The sequence below is a fragment of the Varroa destructor genome, unplaced genomic scaffold, assembly GCF_002443255.2.
Source record: "Varroa destructor unplaced genomic scaffold, Vdes_3.0 BEIS01000005.1, whole genome shotgun sequence".
NCBI lineage: Eukaryota > Metazoa > Arthropoda > Arachnida > Mesostigmata > Varroidae > Varroa > Varroa destructor.
In genome coordinates, this window is record NW_019211458.1 from 35,287,541 (window position 1) to 35,307,068 (window position 19,528).

General features: G+C 40.5%; 1 protein-coding gene across 2 annotated transcripts in view; it reads right to left on the minus strand.

The window, feature by feature from the left end:
• The window catches only part of LOC111251618 (uncharacterized), a 46,045-nt gene that overhangs the window by 17,571 nt on the left and 8,946 nt on the right, over positions 1 to 19,528 (minus strand). For both annotated transcript variants that reach the window (XM_022808351.2, XM_086991250.1), the window contains exons 2-4: positions 7,980 to 8,883; positions 4,170 to 4,240; positions 3,230 to 3,427 (exon numbers count right to left, since the gene is read on the minus strand). In XM_022808351.2, coding sequence (XP_022664086.2) covers positions 3,230 to 3,427; positions 4,170 to 4,240; positions 7,980 to 8,158 — 448 coding nt within the window. In that variant the 5' untranslated portion in view covers positions 8,159 to 8,883. The remainder of the gene's footprint in view (positions 1 to 3,229; positions 3,428 to 4,169; positions 4,241 to 7,979; positions 8,884 to 19,528) is intronic.

Here is a 19,528-nt window from a genome sequence, read left to right on the forward strand (position 1 = left end):
TTGATATAACCAATGAAAATTGTAATAATAACTAACGGGTATTTTTTTTCAGAGTAATATTTCATATTTTACCCTAATTGCATCGAGGTATGAAACTAGTCGACTTTTTACACCCAAGGAAATATAACAATGATAACAATGCAATCCACAAAATGTAAGGGATACAGTTCTTAAGTGATCTATATTTATTAAATTACATGATTTTTAGATATCGTTCCCCGGGATTTGGAAACGAACCTCAATAATTAATGCAACGAGTTTAAAATTTCTGTATTTTTGAGACACACTATAAATTCCGAATGCCATGAAAAAAATGGCTATGATTTTTTTTTTATCATGCTATGGTAGATTTGGTATACTGGGAAATGATCAGCATTCTCGTATCGCCCTGCCATGAGGCAAACACATGCAGCTGAAAATAGCTGATTTTTTGTTACAGAAAAAACGTAGTGCAATCGCATCGTGCATGGTTTCATATGCAGAACATTTTTCTATCATAGGACGATGTTCTAACGTCTATATAGGTCTTATATGGCCTATCGTCATTTCATCCTGTCTGTGCTTTATTTAGACTCTAGCTTATCTACGAATTCTGTGTGCCTTTAGCAGTTTAAATAAACAGTAAATAGACGGATTCGGCGATTCGGTGAACGATGCCCGTAATTAGATTCACAAAACTAACATATTATAATAGTATTAAAGCGTCGGCCACTGTCAAATGTTGGCCGGGTACTCTTCATTTGTATTAGTCGAAATTTAAATAATCATTTAATTTAACATTATCCTATACATTAAAAAATGTAGATAAAAGAACATGTATAATAAAGCACATGAACTGCGTAGCGCGAGCGTCTCTTACGGTTGTTTCTATCTGTTGTTGTTCTTTGCGCACCCAAGTCAGCGGGTCTTTTCGTGAGTGACAAATGAGTTTTCCCAATATTGGTCGCCGGCAAACAGAAACGAAGAAAAGTTGAAGCGAGACGACATTTTCTGTGACAATCGCGTTAAGACCATCAAAAAACTCATAATAAACGTATGTTACTTTATCAATGAAAAACCGATCTACACCTAAGCGTTGTACGTTCTTCATAAATTCGAATTTAATACCTGTCACAACGTATTACCGTATTATCTTCAGAGACCATCTTGCTAACAATGAGTTTTGTGACCAGCCAAATTTTTCGTGCGCGTGCTTTAATAATCCTTGCCTGTCGACCCTTGCTTGGCCGTTCCTTCCTGTTCTATCCGAGTTTTTCTCTATACGATTTGTCGGCGTAAAATCCTACTCGTATTTCCTAACTATATTGGCATCGATAACGATAAAGCAAACTGCCCATCACTTTGCAAATACCAGAAGCCTCCATTACGCTTATGCCCTGGCTGATTAGTTGTACAGATCTTCGAAACTATTTTGTGTATATGTATATTTCAATGTGTGCGCGAAGATCTCCTGAGATTTGCCGATTGATCGCAAATCCAACGAATCCGGAGCAGCTGTATTTACCATGAATGTGAACTGGACTTTTACCCAGACAACCAATGAAGTCACAGCCATCGGTTAGCCATATCCAGATATTTCGTAAAGAGGAGAAGAAAGAAGCGGCCAGATCGAGAAGCAGAATCAAATATAATACTCTCATCGAGAAATATTTAATAAGGTCTTCCGATAGCGTCTTCTCTACACATTATGATCTATCAGCAGGACCCAGATTTCGGCCACTGAATTGGTCAGCATTGCGTTCCGGCAACATTTATAAGCGCGAGCATGGCCGATAAATTATTAAATCGGTATGTATTGAAAAAGGCATCATCTTTAATTATGACTATCGTTAGCCTTTGGATTAATAGGTCAACAAATGCTATCTATGAAACGATACGAACGTACAAACTGAAACTCACCGCCAAATGAATTAAATTGAACTTTTCTCTTAGAAGTATATATTATATAGGAAGAACAAATAAATAACATGATATCAGGGCTACGGAGTTGGAACTATACGGTTCCAAGTCCCTCATGTTATCTAACGCGCAATTGTGATTCTCTCTTCATCAATTGACTTATCATTAGCTAATCATAAACATATTTTTATTAGCATTTAATAATAGAAGGTATAAACAGGTCTGTACAAAGAAGTTTAGGTAGCTTGGCCTACGGTGCACGAAAGAGAGACAGCGTTCGCACCATGGGTGCCTATTGATTGCTTACTAGCTAAGTTCAGAGATATCAGAAGACTTTTCTATTTAATGAATAGGCGCGGGTGTAGTATATCAAGCAGTATTCGATCAGCAATAGAAGCTTGTAAATGGCTATAGTGTATATAGTTTTGAATACTAGACATATCGGTGAGAAATCTCTCAGTTGGATTATCATTGGCATGGGATTTCGAGGCTTTTCTAACAACAACAATAACAAAAACCCCGTATGTACTCAGCCGTCACCGCTAGCGACTACATGGTTGTCTACCTATGAAATTCGCTGTAAGATGCTTGATAGCGCTAGCACAAAGACGTGCGTATGACATTATCATGCACCTCACATGATTCGCTAGCAAAGCTTCAACAACACCAAGTATGCCTTATGTCTGAAATAATGAAGAAAACAAAGATAGCAGCTTTGCTTTCGATTCTCCCCGGCGAAGCTCAGGCAAGTATTGAGGGTAGTCAAGTATTGAATTTAGCGATCTCATTTTGTAATTGGTAAATGGCACGAAGACAACGCTTAGCGTAACAAAGCGCTGCGGGCACTAACATAGCATTTGGTCTAGCGAATACTGATTGCCGTTTGAGGGTGGGCTACGCCTGTTTATTACAATGCTAGAAGCGCTTTTAGCAATTTTCTGTCTTGCCCGTGTCGCTTTTAACTGCCTAACTTCTAAACTGCATTAAAACGTTGTAGCGTACACATACCAGTCGACTCCTCGGTACAGACTCTTTCTCTCTCCCTCCCTCCCTCCCTCCCTCTCTCTCTCTCTCTCTCTCTCTCTCTCCCCTCTCTCACAAGCTTTCGTTTACAGTTGTTTTCAAAAGCTTTAAGGAACAAATTGTATTCTTACTATATGGCCACGGGAGTTGGCGGTAGTCACCAAGAATTATAACGAAAAATTCTGGTTTATGCAGTGCTAAAGATGCTGATAGACTTAGCAGAACTGCCAGGCCATAAGCACCAGAAATGCTACGCATGCGCAACGCTTGACGATCACGACGCGCTTTTCGCTGTGGTCGAACCTACCTGGCAGGGCGAGATTATAGAGAGAATCATTGGAGCCAAGCAGACGATGACGGCGAAGAGGCGCAGCGCGCCGCGGCTCTTCCGGTGTTATAACAAGTTTGAGGAAGCATAGGAAGGCGCCCAACGCGATGAAAAGTAACCCCACGGTTCGTGTAGGCGTCACTTGAACACCTACGCCAATAAACAGCAAAAACAGACCTAAAACACGGACAAACAATGTATCAGATTCTACCCGATTTCGTATTTCAGTCAGGCATGGTTTGTTTCGATGTAATTCTGTGCCGTCTGTTAAGCATTACCTGGTATTCGAACGCACCACGCCATCAACGAACGCTACAGGTAGGCACGTGATTCAGTGTCTTAGGTAGACCGCGATTCATAAACGATATATTTATTTAATGCTAATAACAACATCATTGAGTCAAATGAAAATTTGGTATCTAAAAAGCAGCGAAAGCTGCTGACTAGCTTAATGTGTGCAGGAGTCAAAATTTCAGTTTTCAATAAAGATTTCCACCGACTTTAGTTTGCTGTTGTATTTATTTATGATATGCTATACAGTGTAACTGCCATTGTAAGCGAAGTTAGTCACCTCAATTCCTGCCGGTTTTAAATAGATAGTGAATAAGAACCCGTATTCAGGAAGGCATGGAAGCTAAGAAGTTGTTGGAGAAAGCTTCAATAAAGTATTGTTTGATTATGGCAGTCCTCATGCATATGCGCACTATTGTGATTTTCGGTTATTAGTAATACCTATAGTTACGAACATGATCGTGTACATGTATACATTCTTCTGGATTGACCAGGACAGTGCCTAAAAGGGACGATGACAATTCAAAGTATAAAACAAATATGAGTTTTTTTCTAATTGGTTGAATTGAAGTATTGGCGATTTGTCATGAGCAGGATGACGTCCTGTTAGATCTTAGTCGTAAGTTACCTGTGACAAGACACAGGGTGCCGCAATACATAAACAGTTTTTCCCGTTGTTCCTGCTCCCGTGACTTGAATCTGAAACGAAGCCAATAGCCAACACTTTATTTTTATCGCTTATTGAAGTCAATGATCGTAGAATGAATGGAAATAGCATGTAAAATTATTAGCAAAGATCATTTGTGATCAGTGTAGCCGTTAAACTTATCGGCATTAGGTTCCTTTCCTCAATTGCTACATTGGAAATGAATCTGTGTACGCTCTCACGTCTTCCTTAACATTTTTTTTTTTTCTTTGACAGTTTTGCTCAAACAAAAGTTAAAGTCGCCCTGGGTATTCTTTCGATTCTTGCCATCTACGAGTAATTGATTAAGTCAATAGGGTGTCGAGCGAGTTGCTGCTTGCTTCCAATAGAACTACAAACTTTATCTAGAGTTAATAAGTTAGCATTGATCGCTGAACTAGGCAAACTGAGTTAGGCTGGATAGCATTTGATTTGCCAGAGACGACAATGCTCGTTTTCAAAAGAAATCGATCTAACTTTAACAGTGGTGCTATCCAATAAAGAACAAATCCGCTTTGACAGAGCAACCACTATCAATTACTGCGACGCTCGTTGAATAATAGTCTGCGTGCGTTGCTGAGAAACCAAATGGATCCCTTTCGAGAAATACTGAAAGCAAGTTTACTGAGCACATTGTTTCCCTCTGCATAGCAAACCTATTTTAGAGCTATATGTAGGTTTTGCCCTATTCTAGAGGGCGGCAATTCCTTATATAAAGCAATTTGCTATAAAAAGACTGCTTGCTTAATAGATTTGTTTTTCAAAAGTCGCAGTCTCGGAAGGACGACACGTAGTAGCTGCTCCTACAACGATAAAAACCTCCTGTTTCTCATTCACATTAACTTACAACGCATTACACTGCACCTTACGTTTTTCACTGTCTGCCATTACTACCTTTGGCTAATGTATCCTATGTATTACATTCTTATATTTCTTTTTACCGTACGAAACCCTTACGACTGTAAAATTAACGAAGAGATACTAATAGTTGGGCATCTGATATTCGAACACGTGAATCTAACACTTTCTTTTCATCTCAACCCGAGTAAAGCCCAGTCACGTCTATTGCCTTAAAGAGAGACCCGGACGCAGCGCACCTAGCTAACAATGCTTTAAGGTCGCCTCGTTTCTGCTTTATGCTATACTATGTGTGTGCTTGTGTAGTTTTTTACCGATCTGCGTAATTTACGATTTTCCACATCTCATTAACAGATGAAACTATTTATGATAAGGGCGTGGTCCACATACCATGGTTATATAATGGTAAATGAACTAGTTTTGTATTTAAGAGCGAAGCCGTTATTGCCCGTCACAAACGAAGTACCTCATGTTTCTCAGATGTTACTATACCATACGCCAATCTACAGTAGTTCGATAAATGCCATAACACAGAGTGATAATTATTACAGAACTGGAATAGTTATTTTTAATAGGGAAGCTATGCGTTTTTGATGAGTGCAAAGCTTAGGCACTGCATTCAATTGCTTAAAAACAATAGCCGTTTTTATTCATCGTTTATTTTTGCTAATTTTTTTTGTTGTTAATGATTAACAGCCTCATCCGCTGTAAGAAAGCTCTTCTTTTTCCCTACAAGGCTTTTTGCGTGTTCTTTCTACCATTATGCTTAATTTTAAGTTTGAATTTTAAAAATGTATAGGTTAAATAGAAAAAAAATAAATTTTCTACACGAATTTTTTTTTAAGTTAAAGTCGCCAAACTACGAAAGTAATCCTGGAAATTGATTCGCGTATAGTGAGTACTTTATGCATAAAAGATATTAAATCAGCTACCAATTATCTTCTTTTTTCTAAAGTAGTCAAGCTTGAAAAGTCGACAGCGATGCTTTCTTTTGCTTAAAAATACTCTAGTTCTTTTGGCAACTTTTTGATCTTGCGCCCCGCGAATAGGACGGATGGAAAATACAGTTTCTTTTGCCGTATTATTTTTAGACTAAATTTGTAATTTATACAGAGTTTCCCAAAAATGTGTCACCCTGAATCATCAGCGATTAAGAAACAAGAAAAAAGAACCGCCGGACCAAAATGGCCATTGCCTTTCTGACAATCTAATGTTTTGCCACTTTTAATCGATCAATCAGTCAATCAACAGTGATTAATCAATACTTCCTAGAAGGCGAAATGTGGAAAATGGCAGTTCGTCGACTCAATATTGACCTAACGAAATCTAGAGAAAGGTCTGTTACCTCCGTAGGTTCATTAGTCCTGTTTGCGTGGGGCTACCCTTGCTTCGTCACCCCTCTTAATGGAATCCTAGCAAAATCTGATAAAGAAGACAAACAGTATTTTCGGCCGCTCGTTCTCTGACATACTTGTTTGACTCTGACCGGTAACACGTGGTCCATGTTGCGAGTACAATAATATACGAGATTAACGAGACATCACATTGTGCCGTATATATATTGTACATATAGCGTGTTATACATAGTACATGTACACACATCGTGTGGTACTCTATTATATGCCATTCCTAAGTGTTAAGTGCAATCTATCCACTAGAAGATGCCTAGAGAGATCAAGCGTGGTTCGTAAACGACTCGCCTGTAGGTTATACATACATTAACATGACGTAGATAATAAACTGGGATAAGCTGGGAGCTGTGTTCTTTCTTAACTGAAACTGTTAACTATAGAAATTTAAAATTTGCACGAAAACGCGTAGTTATATCAATAACTATTTTTTTCCGAAAGATTCCGAACTTCCACGAGTTAAGGAATTGGTTACATATATAGAAGGAAACAGTATATGTTATTATTTCTGTATCAAGATGTAGAACTTACTCATAGAAAAATAATTTTTCCTCGTTATAGTGCACTATGGGGGACAGCAAATGAGGTGTCTTCATAGCCGCTTAAAATGCTATTAGAATTGACTGACCGTATCGTGAACAACCATTGGCTGGCCCTACATTGGCAAGGAAGCAGTTAAACCAAAACGATGACACGATATTTTTCGTTATGTTAGCATGTATTAGTATAAAGCATGAAGGATCGACTTTTCAAAAAGTTTGTGACTAGCGCAAGGCCTATTTGCATATAGATGGCTATCGGAGTTTTATCTACTAGTTGGTTTCATACACGAGCGTGCGGAACGCACTAGGTACAAAACATCGAGCACGTCGGTTGACTAATCCATGAAACTGGATAAATCGTGTTAATACTAGTTTCTTATGTCGCACATATCATCCTCGTTGAGCCTTTGCACGGGCCTATCACTACCTACTCTATGTTGCATATATGTATCCGTTTAACATATTGGAATGTATGTGTGATAAGCCTCAGTTTGACATTATGGGTTAATTGCACCACTGTCGAACGAACCATAGAATCCAGAAGGAACCACAGGTTTAATTATTTTTTAGATGCATTTCATATTTCAGTGTTTGGCTGTGATCGCTCGCTGCTCTTAGCGTTATAAGTAAGTCGTCGCTTAACAGTAGTGTCTAGGTGTTCTAGGTTCCTATTGTGTCCAGGAAGGGCTTGGGGCCCCCAAACCAGCAGAGCTACCCTAGACCATTGCTTAATGGTGGCTTAGTTATAAAGCGTAGCAGGATCGTAGCAGTCGGAACCACAGCGATGACTACAAGGACAAATTGGAAAGGGAGCGAGATGCTGGGGGTATGTGGACAGTAGTTAGAGGTGCTTATTCATTGTGCTGTATTCTATTATGGGTATGTACTGTGTGCATTGCCGTGATGCTCGGTTAGTTGGTGCGGTGTCTGGACGGTATTCGTACCTGACAATGCGTTGTGGTATGTCGAGCGTGGAAACGGACGGCGCTCTGTTTGCGTCTCCTTGGCTTGCGACGTCCTTGGCCTGGCCTCCAAATGAAGCAGCGGAACTGGCCCTCGCTAGGCCTGGTTTGCTCCGCTTCTTTTCGCGGCGCAAGGCCACCGCTGGCATTGCCGAGATCATCTTGATTGTTGATCGGCGGCTTGCTCTTCTACTTTGTATTCTATTTTCTTTTGAGTAAACACTAATAACTTTTCCTCTAAGATCTGGCTTGTGGTCTTGATCGCAAAAGGTTAATTAACTTCCCGTTTGAATTATGCGGCTTAAACAATAGACAGAATCTAGATAGAATGTGCCAGTTGGTGTTAATTTTGGTGTAAATTTTCACAAAATCTCAAGTGTCGTTGCTTGTTTCTGTGTGTATTCAGTGACCACAAACAATGTATCTCCATGCGATTCAGGTGTATGGTATATGTGATCAGTCTACAGCCGAAACCATTGCTATCCCTTAACTCCGGTTCGCTGGGCTATGCTAGCTAACGTGAAGCAAAGGCTCGTTTCTGTTTAGCGTGTTTTTTTGGCAATGAGACCCAATTAAGCCTGCTAAGCGGTATAGTCACTGCAAACGGTGGCTCCCACTGGTACGATTGGGCAAAGGTTGTTGGGCGAAAAATGCAACAATGTTAATTATGCAGATTTCCTTCACTGGGCCTTTTTGCCTACGTCTTCGCTGCGCGAGCCAATTATATATTATCGATAGTACTAGAACATGTTAGTTATCTAAATCAGTTTCTTTTTATTATCTGCACCGAACGTTGATGTTGAAGGTGTTCCAATGTCCAAGGTATCCATCTTCAAAGTTCCTGTTTGCGTTCCTTCGCTTCTGCTGCCCTGTATGTGATATGTATCTGTAACGGAAAAACAAAATAGAATTAGGTCCGGAGAACTCACCTTTATTACACACTCATGTTGAGGTCTATAACTATCTGTACCCTGTAACTGGTAAGGTGCCGAGTTCGAAAACGTTTCACCGATAGGTCAGTCAATGGAACATAAACGCATAAAAGTAATGAGCGAGGAGGCGCAAATTAATGGCTTGATGTGGAGTCAGTCCTGTCGTATATTCTCTTGTGGAATGGCTAGGACAAAAAGGACTGCTTCTTCTATGCAAGCAGGTTAGATTAGGAATACAACTTAGAACAACAATATAACTCATAGGGCACCAACAGGTTTGGAACTAACCTAGGAGAGTGATATAAAAGTTATGCAAGAATTGGATACAATATAACTTAGGTGGTCAGTGGTTAACTGAGGCGTTTATGTCACGCTTACAGATGACCCCGTTTCAGCAACGTACCATTCGACAAGCCTCCACTGATCAACGATCTACAAATCCATTCGGCCTTTGTGATCGTTCCGTCAACACTCGCTGCCAAAAAACTGACTTTGCCGAAATCCTTATTTCGACTAAAGGTCTTTTAAAGAGAGATTTAAGAGTAAAAATTTAGCTCCATCGCTTTCGTTCTATTATGTGAACAGCAAACGAGTAACATGTCAATGGAGAAAAATGCTGAATGATTCTCAAATAATGGCAAAAAGTAGGGACAACTGTTAGGGTAAAATACCTATTTTTCAGATCACACGCCACCTGTATTCACTTCGAAATCTATAGATAGCGTTGTCCAGACTCGTTGTTTATATTCCCTTCTGCCCCTCTTTCCCTTACCACCCGCAGAATAGGTCACCCACGGAGTGGCAATAAACCAGTTCTGTTTTTATTGTAGTACAATTTCAATCATTCTAGGTCAATGGTATATACAGACCTTTTAGCTTCTGTACCCTGCCAAACATGGCTTGTTCTATACTCCTACTTATCGTGCTTATTACACACAGCACCTTTTTGTGCCATTGCTTTATCCGCATCCATAGCCGCATTCGTTCTATGGCTATGTTAGTGGCTTCTGTCAAGTGGAGGATCATGCTTGTTGTTAGGAATAGTTACGAATTCTCGACACAACCGAGACGCCCTCTTTTTTTCTAGCTAGTATAAGGCTTCATTTGTCTCAAAATAGAGCTCACCGCTTCAACAACTTCCTGATTTGATGGCAAGCAATCGCTCGTTACCCTGCCGGCATATTGAAAAGTTTTCACGTACAATCGCACTGTATGGTTTCGTATGATTGGAAGCCGATGCTCTGTAACCTGTTCTTTCCTGTGACCTTTTCAGTCTTTATCGTTCAACATCCGCTTAGCCTTGCCAACTTTTGCCTATCGATACTAACTTTCACTGGTCCTTATTAGAGAAAAAACCAGCAGTATCAGAATTCGGGCACGTTGACCGAAGACGCAACATAAAAACTGTTTGCGTGGGCAAACGCAGTTCTGCCTACGAGATGTTCAAGCGTATATCGGTAATTTAGGTCGGATCCGTCAGACTCACTTGTGCCACAGTTGTTTTCGGTCCCCTGACTTAAGAAAAAGTATGGCGTAAAATAGGCTAGCATGTTGCCCCTTAAATTGATGCCATTGTCTTTGACAATATTCGTTGCCTTTAAATGCAGAGAAAATAAACGGAAGAGAAGTTGAATGCCAATAAAGTAACGGCGAATTGAAGGAATTTTTATGTTTCTGTTTTTAATCCGCATTTCCTGTTTGCTTAAATTTTAACAAGAAGACTAAACGAAATGCCCTGTAAAATTTCGGTCCTCACTGTCAGATAGCGTCCATGAATTCCACAATCTATCCGCTAATAGCCGTGGCGCTTTTATCTGCAGACGCTACATGAGAACACACTATGATCTTGTAATTAGAAAGTAATATATTAACATTTGCTGTTGTCATCGTACTACTACTCTCATACAGTTAAAGACAATCCTCCCCATGGGCTGAATAATGGTATTCTTCTTGTCACTAATGTTACTTTAACTGGTAGAGCCGTTTTAGCTACCCGACGTGGGGCATAGGCCCCAGACAATCCGATGTCCTACGCTCTCGCTCACAGCTCACTCGAAGCTCGGATTCAACTGTCCGACATCAAAAGCCCTTATTTTTGTCGAGTTTGTGAAAATCCAATGGCTTTTGGCAAGTGGCTCATTCGTGTCAAACAACTGAGAACTTTGCACTAAAGATACAAATATTATCTAGAGTATAAGCGATTCAGTGTAGTGTTTGAAACGTGCGCACGCCTAATGATGTCAACAAAAACGTGAACAGGTGGTCGTTTTCTGAAACGACAGGTCGAATGAAGTATTGCGTGCGTATGAAGGTCCAGAAAGAGAAGCGCTTTTTCCGCTATGGAAAAGCATCATCACACTGCCTGCGTCGTCCAACAGCTTCCTCCATAACCATCAAAATCGTCATTATTCGGCTGCTGTTAATTTTCACTCAGCTACCGAAATGATGTTGCACCATTGAAGGCGGGCACAACGTAAATTGCTCGAAGCCAGGGCACTCAGGCGGTCCTCGATTCACCCACCTCATCTACTTCCGGAGAGACGACGGTGAGGTACCACTAAAGCAGCCTCGCGTCAGAACCCAGTAGAGCCCTCTCAATGTCATCTACGGTACCGTATTTTGTCGCGTAAAGAGTTTGCGGTATCGTACGATTCCGAAATATGCATGGATCTGCTATCCCGACAAACGACACTTAGTTTAGCATTGCTGTACCCGACGGGTCTGAGAAACGCAAAAGAGACGAGCAACCTACTCGGGACAGGCGAGAAACCTCTCCGTAGCAAAAAAACATGAGGCGCGTGGCCGGAAGAGAGACTGCTGCCGACTATGATGTTCTTTTTCGAGTGCAATGAAATCAAGCCAATCCTTTACCGGTATCAGTTTCGAAACACTTAATCGTCGGATGTCGTCTGCAGATGCCGAAGACGCCGGCAGCCGCAGCGACACTGTCAAGGGTTCCGCCCACGTGGAAAGCAAATAGAGTAGTTCTACATTAAGTCAGCTTAAACGTGTACTATACCGGAAAAGCTCAGCCGGGTAACGCAATGAACTATTAAAAAAAAATTATGTTTTAGCCACTTGTACTAAATGCAAGAACTTTTTGTTGTAGCTCAGTTAAAGATTTCGTCTAATTACAGTGGGATTTTTCTCGCGAATTCATCAGTAATAGCAATAATTGCTATAATGATTAAGTGAATCGTAGGTGTAGCAATAACTTTGTCACCAGCGGTAATCGCAAAAGTTAACATTGTACTACCTATGTTACGATCCTAAACGACTTTTGTAGGTAACTGCGTAGCTGGTCATTTCGATGTAATTGTACCGAAACTATACATGGCTCGTAAAAGCCACCGTACACTAAAGCTAGCAGAAGTGACAATGCAAGATAATATTATCTGGCCTTACAGTTCGGCTAGGACGCCAACTACCGCCTTATTTAGGTTGAAGGACAGCCTTTGCGGTACGTCCAGAGCATGGCTCCAAGGCATCGAAGACATACATGGGTCGATTTTCATTCGGTAAGCATATTTCGAAAGTAGGCTTTACAACAAATCACGGCAGATAATTATCAGAAGACCTCCTAAAGTTTACCGCATACGTCCAGTAGTTGTATTTGCAGTCCGCTTTGTGTGTTAAGTTAAAAATGTTTTACTTGAGAGAATTAAACATCTTTTCGGTTTTAATCTTAAGCTGGCAAGGCCTAGCTGGCGACCTTGCAATCCTTGAAAGTATCGTCTTTAACTGGAAAGATACTTGCCTTTATTTATTCTGTTAATTCTCCCTTCTTCTTCTTGCCCAGTTAAAATACATAAGATCCCAAAAGACATCATCGTATAATAGGTTGTTGATTCCACAGGGACTATCGCAGATGAAATTCGGGGGACTTTGTTTGTAACGGCTGAAACTTCTCAAATCCGGGAACCGTAATTACGGGTACGATGCTCTCTACACTTCGCCATCGTAGCAGATTACATGTATTCGTATTTATTTAACATAGAGGGCTCTTGAAAAAGAGTTGCGAGATTCAAATCGTTGAGTCACCGACAGGACAAGGACGTACTCAAATGACTCTATATTCTTTACGATAGCGTTCACAAAGCATGTTATTGCTTCACTGCAAATTATCGATATTTAGCTAGTGAACAACCTTTTACGTTTCGCGACACTTGGTTTCCTTCCTATTTAATTATTCTCTTACCTTTTCTTGTACCGTCAACGTCAGTCACATCGTGGCTTCGCGAGGTGCGGAAAATACACAGCAACGCAAAGAGAGCTCTCGTTGCCGAGTGGTTGACGCAGGCGGATCAAAATCGCGCAGCCACCAAAAAAGTACGACGAGGAGAGGCAATGGCGCGACATCATTGACTGTGCTTTATACCTATTCCATATCTCTTTCATGAAATCTAGCCTGTTTTTGCTGAACCATATGGTTGAGGATCACCACGCTACCAATACATCAAATAGCTATCATATGGTTTCCATAATCTTACGTTGTTTGAGGGTTTTGATAGAGCGTCCTGGATGGATGGACGGATGAATACAAGCACAATGATGAGGGATGCTCATCAAATGCTAATAATGACCTGTGACGCCATCTTTGGGGCACAGGTCTCGCTAGATGCATTGCCTCTTCCCTCGGGAAGCATAGCAAACCCACTCCTATGGCCTTCTTTAAGGCACATTATGGGAGACCGTCGAAAAGCTGATTCTGCCATGACCGAACTGCCATCAACGCGCTGGAGATATTTTGAAACATTCTCATGATCACTACGAAGTCCATCTGTCGGCCAGCATGAATAGCTTGTTCCAAAAACAAGCTGCTGAAAGACTCCCTTTATAATAAAAATTTGACAAGGGGCAGAAATAGATTCTATGTCCCTCTGGTGAACATTAAATATTGTTATGAAATGTCACAATGATAAGAGCTATAAATATCTATTAGGCGTTTAATTAGACAATTATGAAGACGATACGCTTTGCTGTTGTTTGCTAAAAGTGGATGTTTCCGAAAGTGAAATGATACTGCTGCAATGAGGCCCACGTTTATCCACTTCCTGATGATAGCCGATTTAAATGTATTAGTAATTAACTAACTCATTTAGGGTAACGCCCGCCGACGTCGGCGAATGACGCGCAACTGCGATCCCAATGGTAACGGAATAATTACGTTTAGAGCCACTAGTATTATTTTGTAGAAAACGTAACGTTTTTTCTGTTAGCTCATCGGGAGCAAAAACTTTTTCGAGGTAAAAGTGTTTGCTTTTCTAGCAAGCCTTCCGAATATATTTGTTGTACCCCGTACTGAACACTTGTTTAGCCTCACTTGTAACGAGTCACATAGCGCCGCTCGTTCGGATCTTGCTGCGAGTCATTCGTGCCCTTCTAAAAGCAGCATCGTATTCTACGGAACTCTAAACGTCGCCTATATTTCATTACTCAGACAGCAAATACGTGTCTCACTATAGGCAGATAATCAGTGACGTATCGGGAAGTGGCTACTTTAACTCACATTGAATAATACATAATGAGCGGATCATTTTTATATAAGAGAATAAAAATCGCACAGCGCTCAGACTTACGAAGCGGCAGCTTCCCAAATCAATTAGATCGGATTCTTTAAAGAAGTTCGGCATTGAAGCCGTTTACATCCTCAGAGAAGCGCACGTCGCGGCCGCCATACACGTGTAGTAGCATAGCAAAGCATACGTCCACCGAATATTTTCGAATTGTTATTTCCTCCTTTGAAAAGGTCCTCAATTAAAAGCCTATCCCGCTGATGAACGTCTCTATATTCCACCTACAGGCTTACCGAGCTGCCACACCCAGCTTGATTCCGACCGCGTTTACTGCGAAACATCAGGGATAGAGGAAAGGCGACAGGCAAACGAAACTGACCCGCAACGTTTAGGTTATATCATAGAACATATTGCTACTTTTACTGTTGTAGTTGTAATAGTAAGCCATTGACCTGTAGCCATAGCCTGCAACATCAAGACTTTAATTCCAGTATATTCTACAAGCCACGTTCATTGCTGGAATAGAATTACACGTGGCCAAAAGGTGTACCCACAGACCGATCCGATGTGCCCAGTTTCGGTAACCTTCAAGCGACCGCTGTGTGTAGTCACATCAGGCAACACACGTACTTACAAAGCGTGGTAACTAGGGCTCACGCTTATTTTATGATTGGTCAACCTGAGGAATAATTTGTTTCACATAAATCGTTTTTATTCAAATCTTCGCACTTCTACTTAGCTGTGGTTGCAAACGGGATACTACATAAAAGGAGCAACGAAGTGGACTTAGGTAGACTGTGAGCCTGTTGTTTTATGACGGTATTGTATACTCTTCAGTAGGCGTGCTGCAGGTTCTAGTAACTGGGGGCCTGTTAAAGAAACTGAACACCTCATTTTCGTGCAGATTATATAGTTGAACATGTAGTATTTAGTATCTAACGTGTGTCACGAAAGCCGTATTGTTGTGATACCATAAGATTTGCTTAACTCAGGAGTTGAAATACACAGCCGTTGCAAAACGTCGGTCATTTCCTGTTTAGGCCGAAAAGCAGCTGGGACATGATATTAATTTAGTGCCGAAAATCAGGTGATTCACATTTATAGAAAAAAAAAGATGTCAACAGGCCGTCCTTTTTGTCTAAATACTATAGACGTATGGTAAAAAAGTATTTGTAATTGAAACTAGGTGGGTCTGAATTTAAGTACATGTCGTCCGGATAAGACAATGTCGTGCGCCATTTTGCGTTCGAAACGGTGAAGTTAGCGCCATTTTCTCTAAAGTGTTCGTGCCACAACGTCACTAGACCTTTAAACATGTCTTGTTCAAAAACAGCGTGTAAGCACTCGGTCTGGAAAGAGTGTTGGTTATTATTTAGTGTTAGAAACAAGACGGCAGGTACGGCTGTTAGTAATACGACCTTAACCTGGTTAATATTAATGAAAGTGGGGTTATTTTTCATAGTTTGACATTCATGCATCAACAATAAATAACCCCATATATTAGGGATGAGATCGTCATGTTAATAGATAGCTCACTGAATAGTACGCGAGAGAAACGGTTACAAACAGAATGATGTTTTACGAGCGTGTTTTTGCGGACACGTCTACCGTACTTTTAATGCCTACACATGTTTATAGGTTGCTCTGATATAACTGTAGCTATTGGTTTGCTGTATGGAACAACCGTATAGACAGGCATATAACTTACATCCTTCGAGCTCAAACGAATGCTTTTGTCTCAGCGATAGAACAGATGAAGAGACTTTAGGATTTGCCTAACTAATCCATTTGCAAATAAGATGGCAGGTCTATTCCACTTGTGTTGTTAAATGATAAACCTATATGAGTACTCGATACACCCTTCTAAAGAGAACAAAAGGCCTAAATACGCTAATAAAACTGATTCAAAATTCTGTATACTCTTAAGTCTCACACGTCGACGATTCTTTCTATTTGGTGTTGTGTCAAACATTGACGGAAGTTGTTATTATCGTAACGAAAACATCAAGTGAAACCTGAGCAAAGGTCTTCAGCAGTTCGTCTTCGAGTAGGTCAGTAAGTCAGACGTAGCACCCACCAAGGACTACTCGTTTTTACATATGCTAAACAGCGGGCAGCTGGAACATAGTTTTTCTACACGATATGTCAGCTATCAGCTATACCTTTCTTTCAAGTTCTTGAAAAAAATCACTAGAATTTATACCGGTACCAGCTTTTCGTGAGCAAGCGAAAAGTTCGCTTTTGTACTATGCCAAGCTCACCTTTTAGAAGACTGCGTACACGTTTCTTTGACAAACACTTCATAATGATGTCCTTTTTTTTCTGTCTTAACATAGAACAAGGCTCGATAACGAAAATCATCTGCTCACTTTATAATCCCCGCAGGGTGCTGCTAGCTTCAGCACTCTTTTTGTAATGATTAGAGTAACAAGTAATAATGTCGCGACGGTCGTTGTGCGACCAAAGTGCCGTTAACAGATCTCTTTTTGGTTTTGGGAAACGTTATCATCCTGTAACAGCAAGAGCATCACTCGCCGAGGGAAAACTTGCCCTATTTATTACGGTAGAGGTCCTGACCACGAACACCAAGAGCATCTCTGTGCGGTACATTTGCCACAACTCCCCGTTCTTTCACAGTCAACTACTTTTGATAAGTCCTGGTATTCTAAAATATGTTCGGGTGCCAACATCTATAATTTCCTTTATGGACGACAGTATCGCCTCCTATAAACACTTGGTTGACAGTTTATTATATTGTGAATTGTTTTGAAAATATAATTACATACGATATTATCGAAAATAAATTACCATAAGAGCTAGAAACGTATATAGTTAGCTTTGTAAGCAGTCTGTACAATCTCACATCTGAAATTGGCAAGTCTGTAATTGATGCAGACGGTTTCACTATAGATGGAAGTAAGCCACCAGAAACGGCACTTTTTTGCAGAAACGGCAATTTTTTGTTATATTATTTTCTCTCGACTCCCACGCCGTTGCCATACCTGAGTTGCATTATACAGTCCTGCCGTAGGCTTTTCCTATGCTCAAAGGGATGTTTGTAAATAGTTAAAGACCCTTTACTGTAGACAGTGATTTTGCGATATATATAGTTACTCAAGCTAGGTGCAATTTTTTCAGGAGCCAAGCACCTTTATTATAATTGCATGAGTTGTGTTTACATAAAATTCAAATTAATAAATATTAGCAATTGGCTGTCCATTCGCTGACGTTCACTACATGTGAGACCAATAATCCTCACAGATGTTTTTCGCCTACAAAGGCATTTGTGTAGCGCTATCCTCTCGCTCTGTCTAACGGGATATAGCGACGGAATAATTATCTGTGAGCACACTGGCAAACACTGTCCATTTGTTATGTAGCAAGTATTAGCCTGGTTGATGAGCAGACGCTCTACAATAAAAAAAACAGTTGTATGAAGAACTGCGCTAAAGGGAGACTGTAACGGCTACCTGCACAAGCCGCTGTATCAGCGGATAAGAAAGTGATGGTAATTAACGACGTGTTATGCTGGGCTCCACCAAGCTGCATCGAGCTGTTCGCCACGTACGCCATTACCTGTGACCGTTAAGGATCCTTTTAGATTGTTGCCCGTCGTGTTATGCAACAATGTCTAGCAGCCCTTCTACAGCCCCACAGATTGAAACGTTGTGGAAGCATAAACACCCCATGCTCGGGGTTCGGCCCTACACATTGAAATTACTAACTTCTCACTGACAGAATCTGTTTCCATAGGGACAGCCATAGGGATATAAGATCAAATCCCGCATAACTTTAATTGGATTTGGCAACGCATCGACTGCAACGTAAGTCATTGCCTAAAAAGCTTGCCCCCTTTTTTAGAGGAATAGGGGAGGCATGTTGGTAGCGTTGTGTTTCCTTGACAGCGATCTTGTTACTAAAGAGAGAAGGTACCATTGCAACTCGTCTGTTGGAGTGTACATTAAATACCGAAACCATGCACAACACTTATGCTAATGGTGAACGGGGCAGTAGTAGTGATGTCTAATGACGTAGCACTCAAAACATTATACCGAACACGCTGATTGAAGTGGTGCTTCGTCCAAGGTACCCGATTAGCTCAGGTGATTGCTGTTACTCCTTCACTTCCTGCCGGGTTATAAAGCTAGAGCGATAAACATAAGACACAAATGCTAAAAGATAATCTAACATATTAATTACTACCAAATTTTTTGTTCAACGTGAACCCCGCTATCAACACAAAGCCGTACCACGAAATATTGTATTGCAATGAAATGTACATCCTTATTCTACAATATAGGTATATTAACGTCGAAAATTCTTCTTCAGTTCCTTGCCGTTGTGTTACAGTGAAATAAGAGTTTAAAGTAAATTACAAAATAAACACTTCAACAATTGCTGCGAACCGCTTCTTTGGCCCTTAGGAACCTTTAGCGCACTTCAATGATTTTTTTAAGCTCTGTTTATAACCCAATTATGAGCTATTAGTTCCCTTACAGAGAAACGATAGCCCAAATCATCTCAAACCGAATATCAGAGAAGATTCGATTTCTCTGATAAAAAGTTATAGTACCGTCATAATTGCCACTCCACGCCTTCTGTTCATTACAATAACGCTTTGGAGAGAAATATATGATCGAACGATTGCTTTGAGAAGACCCCATTGGGTTGCCGTAAAGACGTGCATTTTTCAAGTGGAACTATAATATTGATAGGCAAAGAGTATGAAAAAACGCTAGCATTCCCATAACAGACTTAATACATAACGAATATTAGACTAAAAAAGTCTATCTTTACTTGCACACGTATTCAAAAGAGTACTTTTTCTATTCGACATAGGTTTCAAGTTAGCTTGAGTTCCCAGCAGACACAAATTCTAACATTAATCTCAAGGATAAGGAAGTAGGAAAATAAAGCTAATTTTGAAAGCATATTAACCTTGTACCTTCTTGCAAGAAAAAAGAAGACGTATTCTCTTTATACTTCATGCAACGTATACGTGGTATTATTATTTCTCTAGGAACTTGTAAGTTTTGTATTCGAAGATTTCTCTCGCTAGAACGCAGCGAATGCTCATGCACGA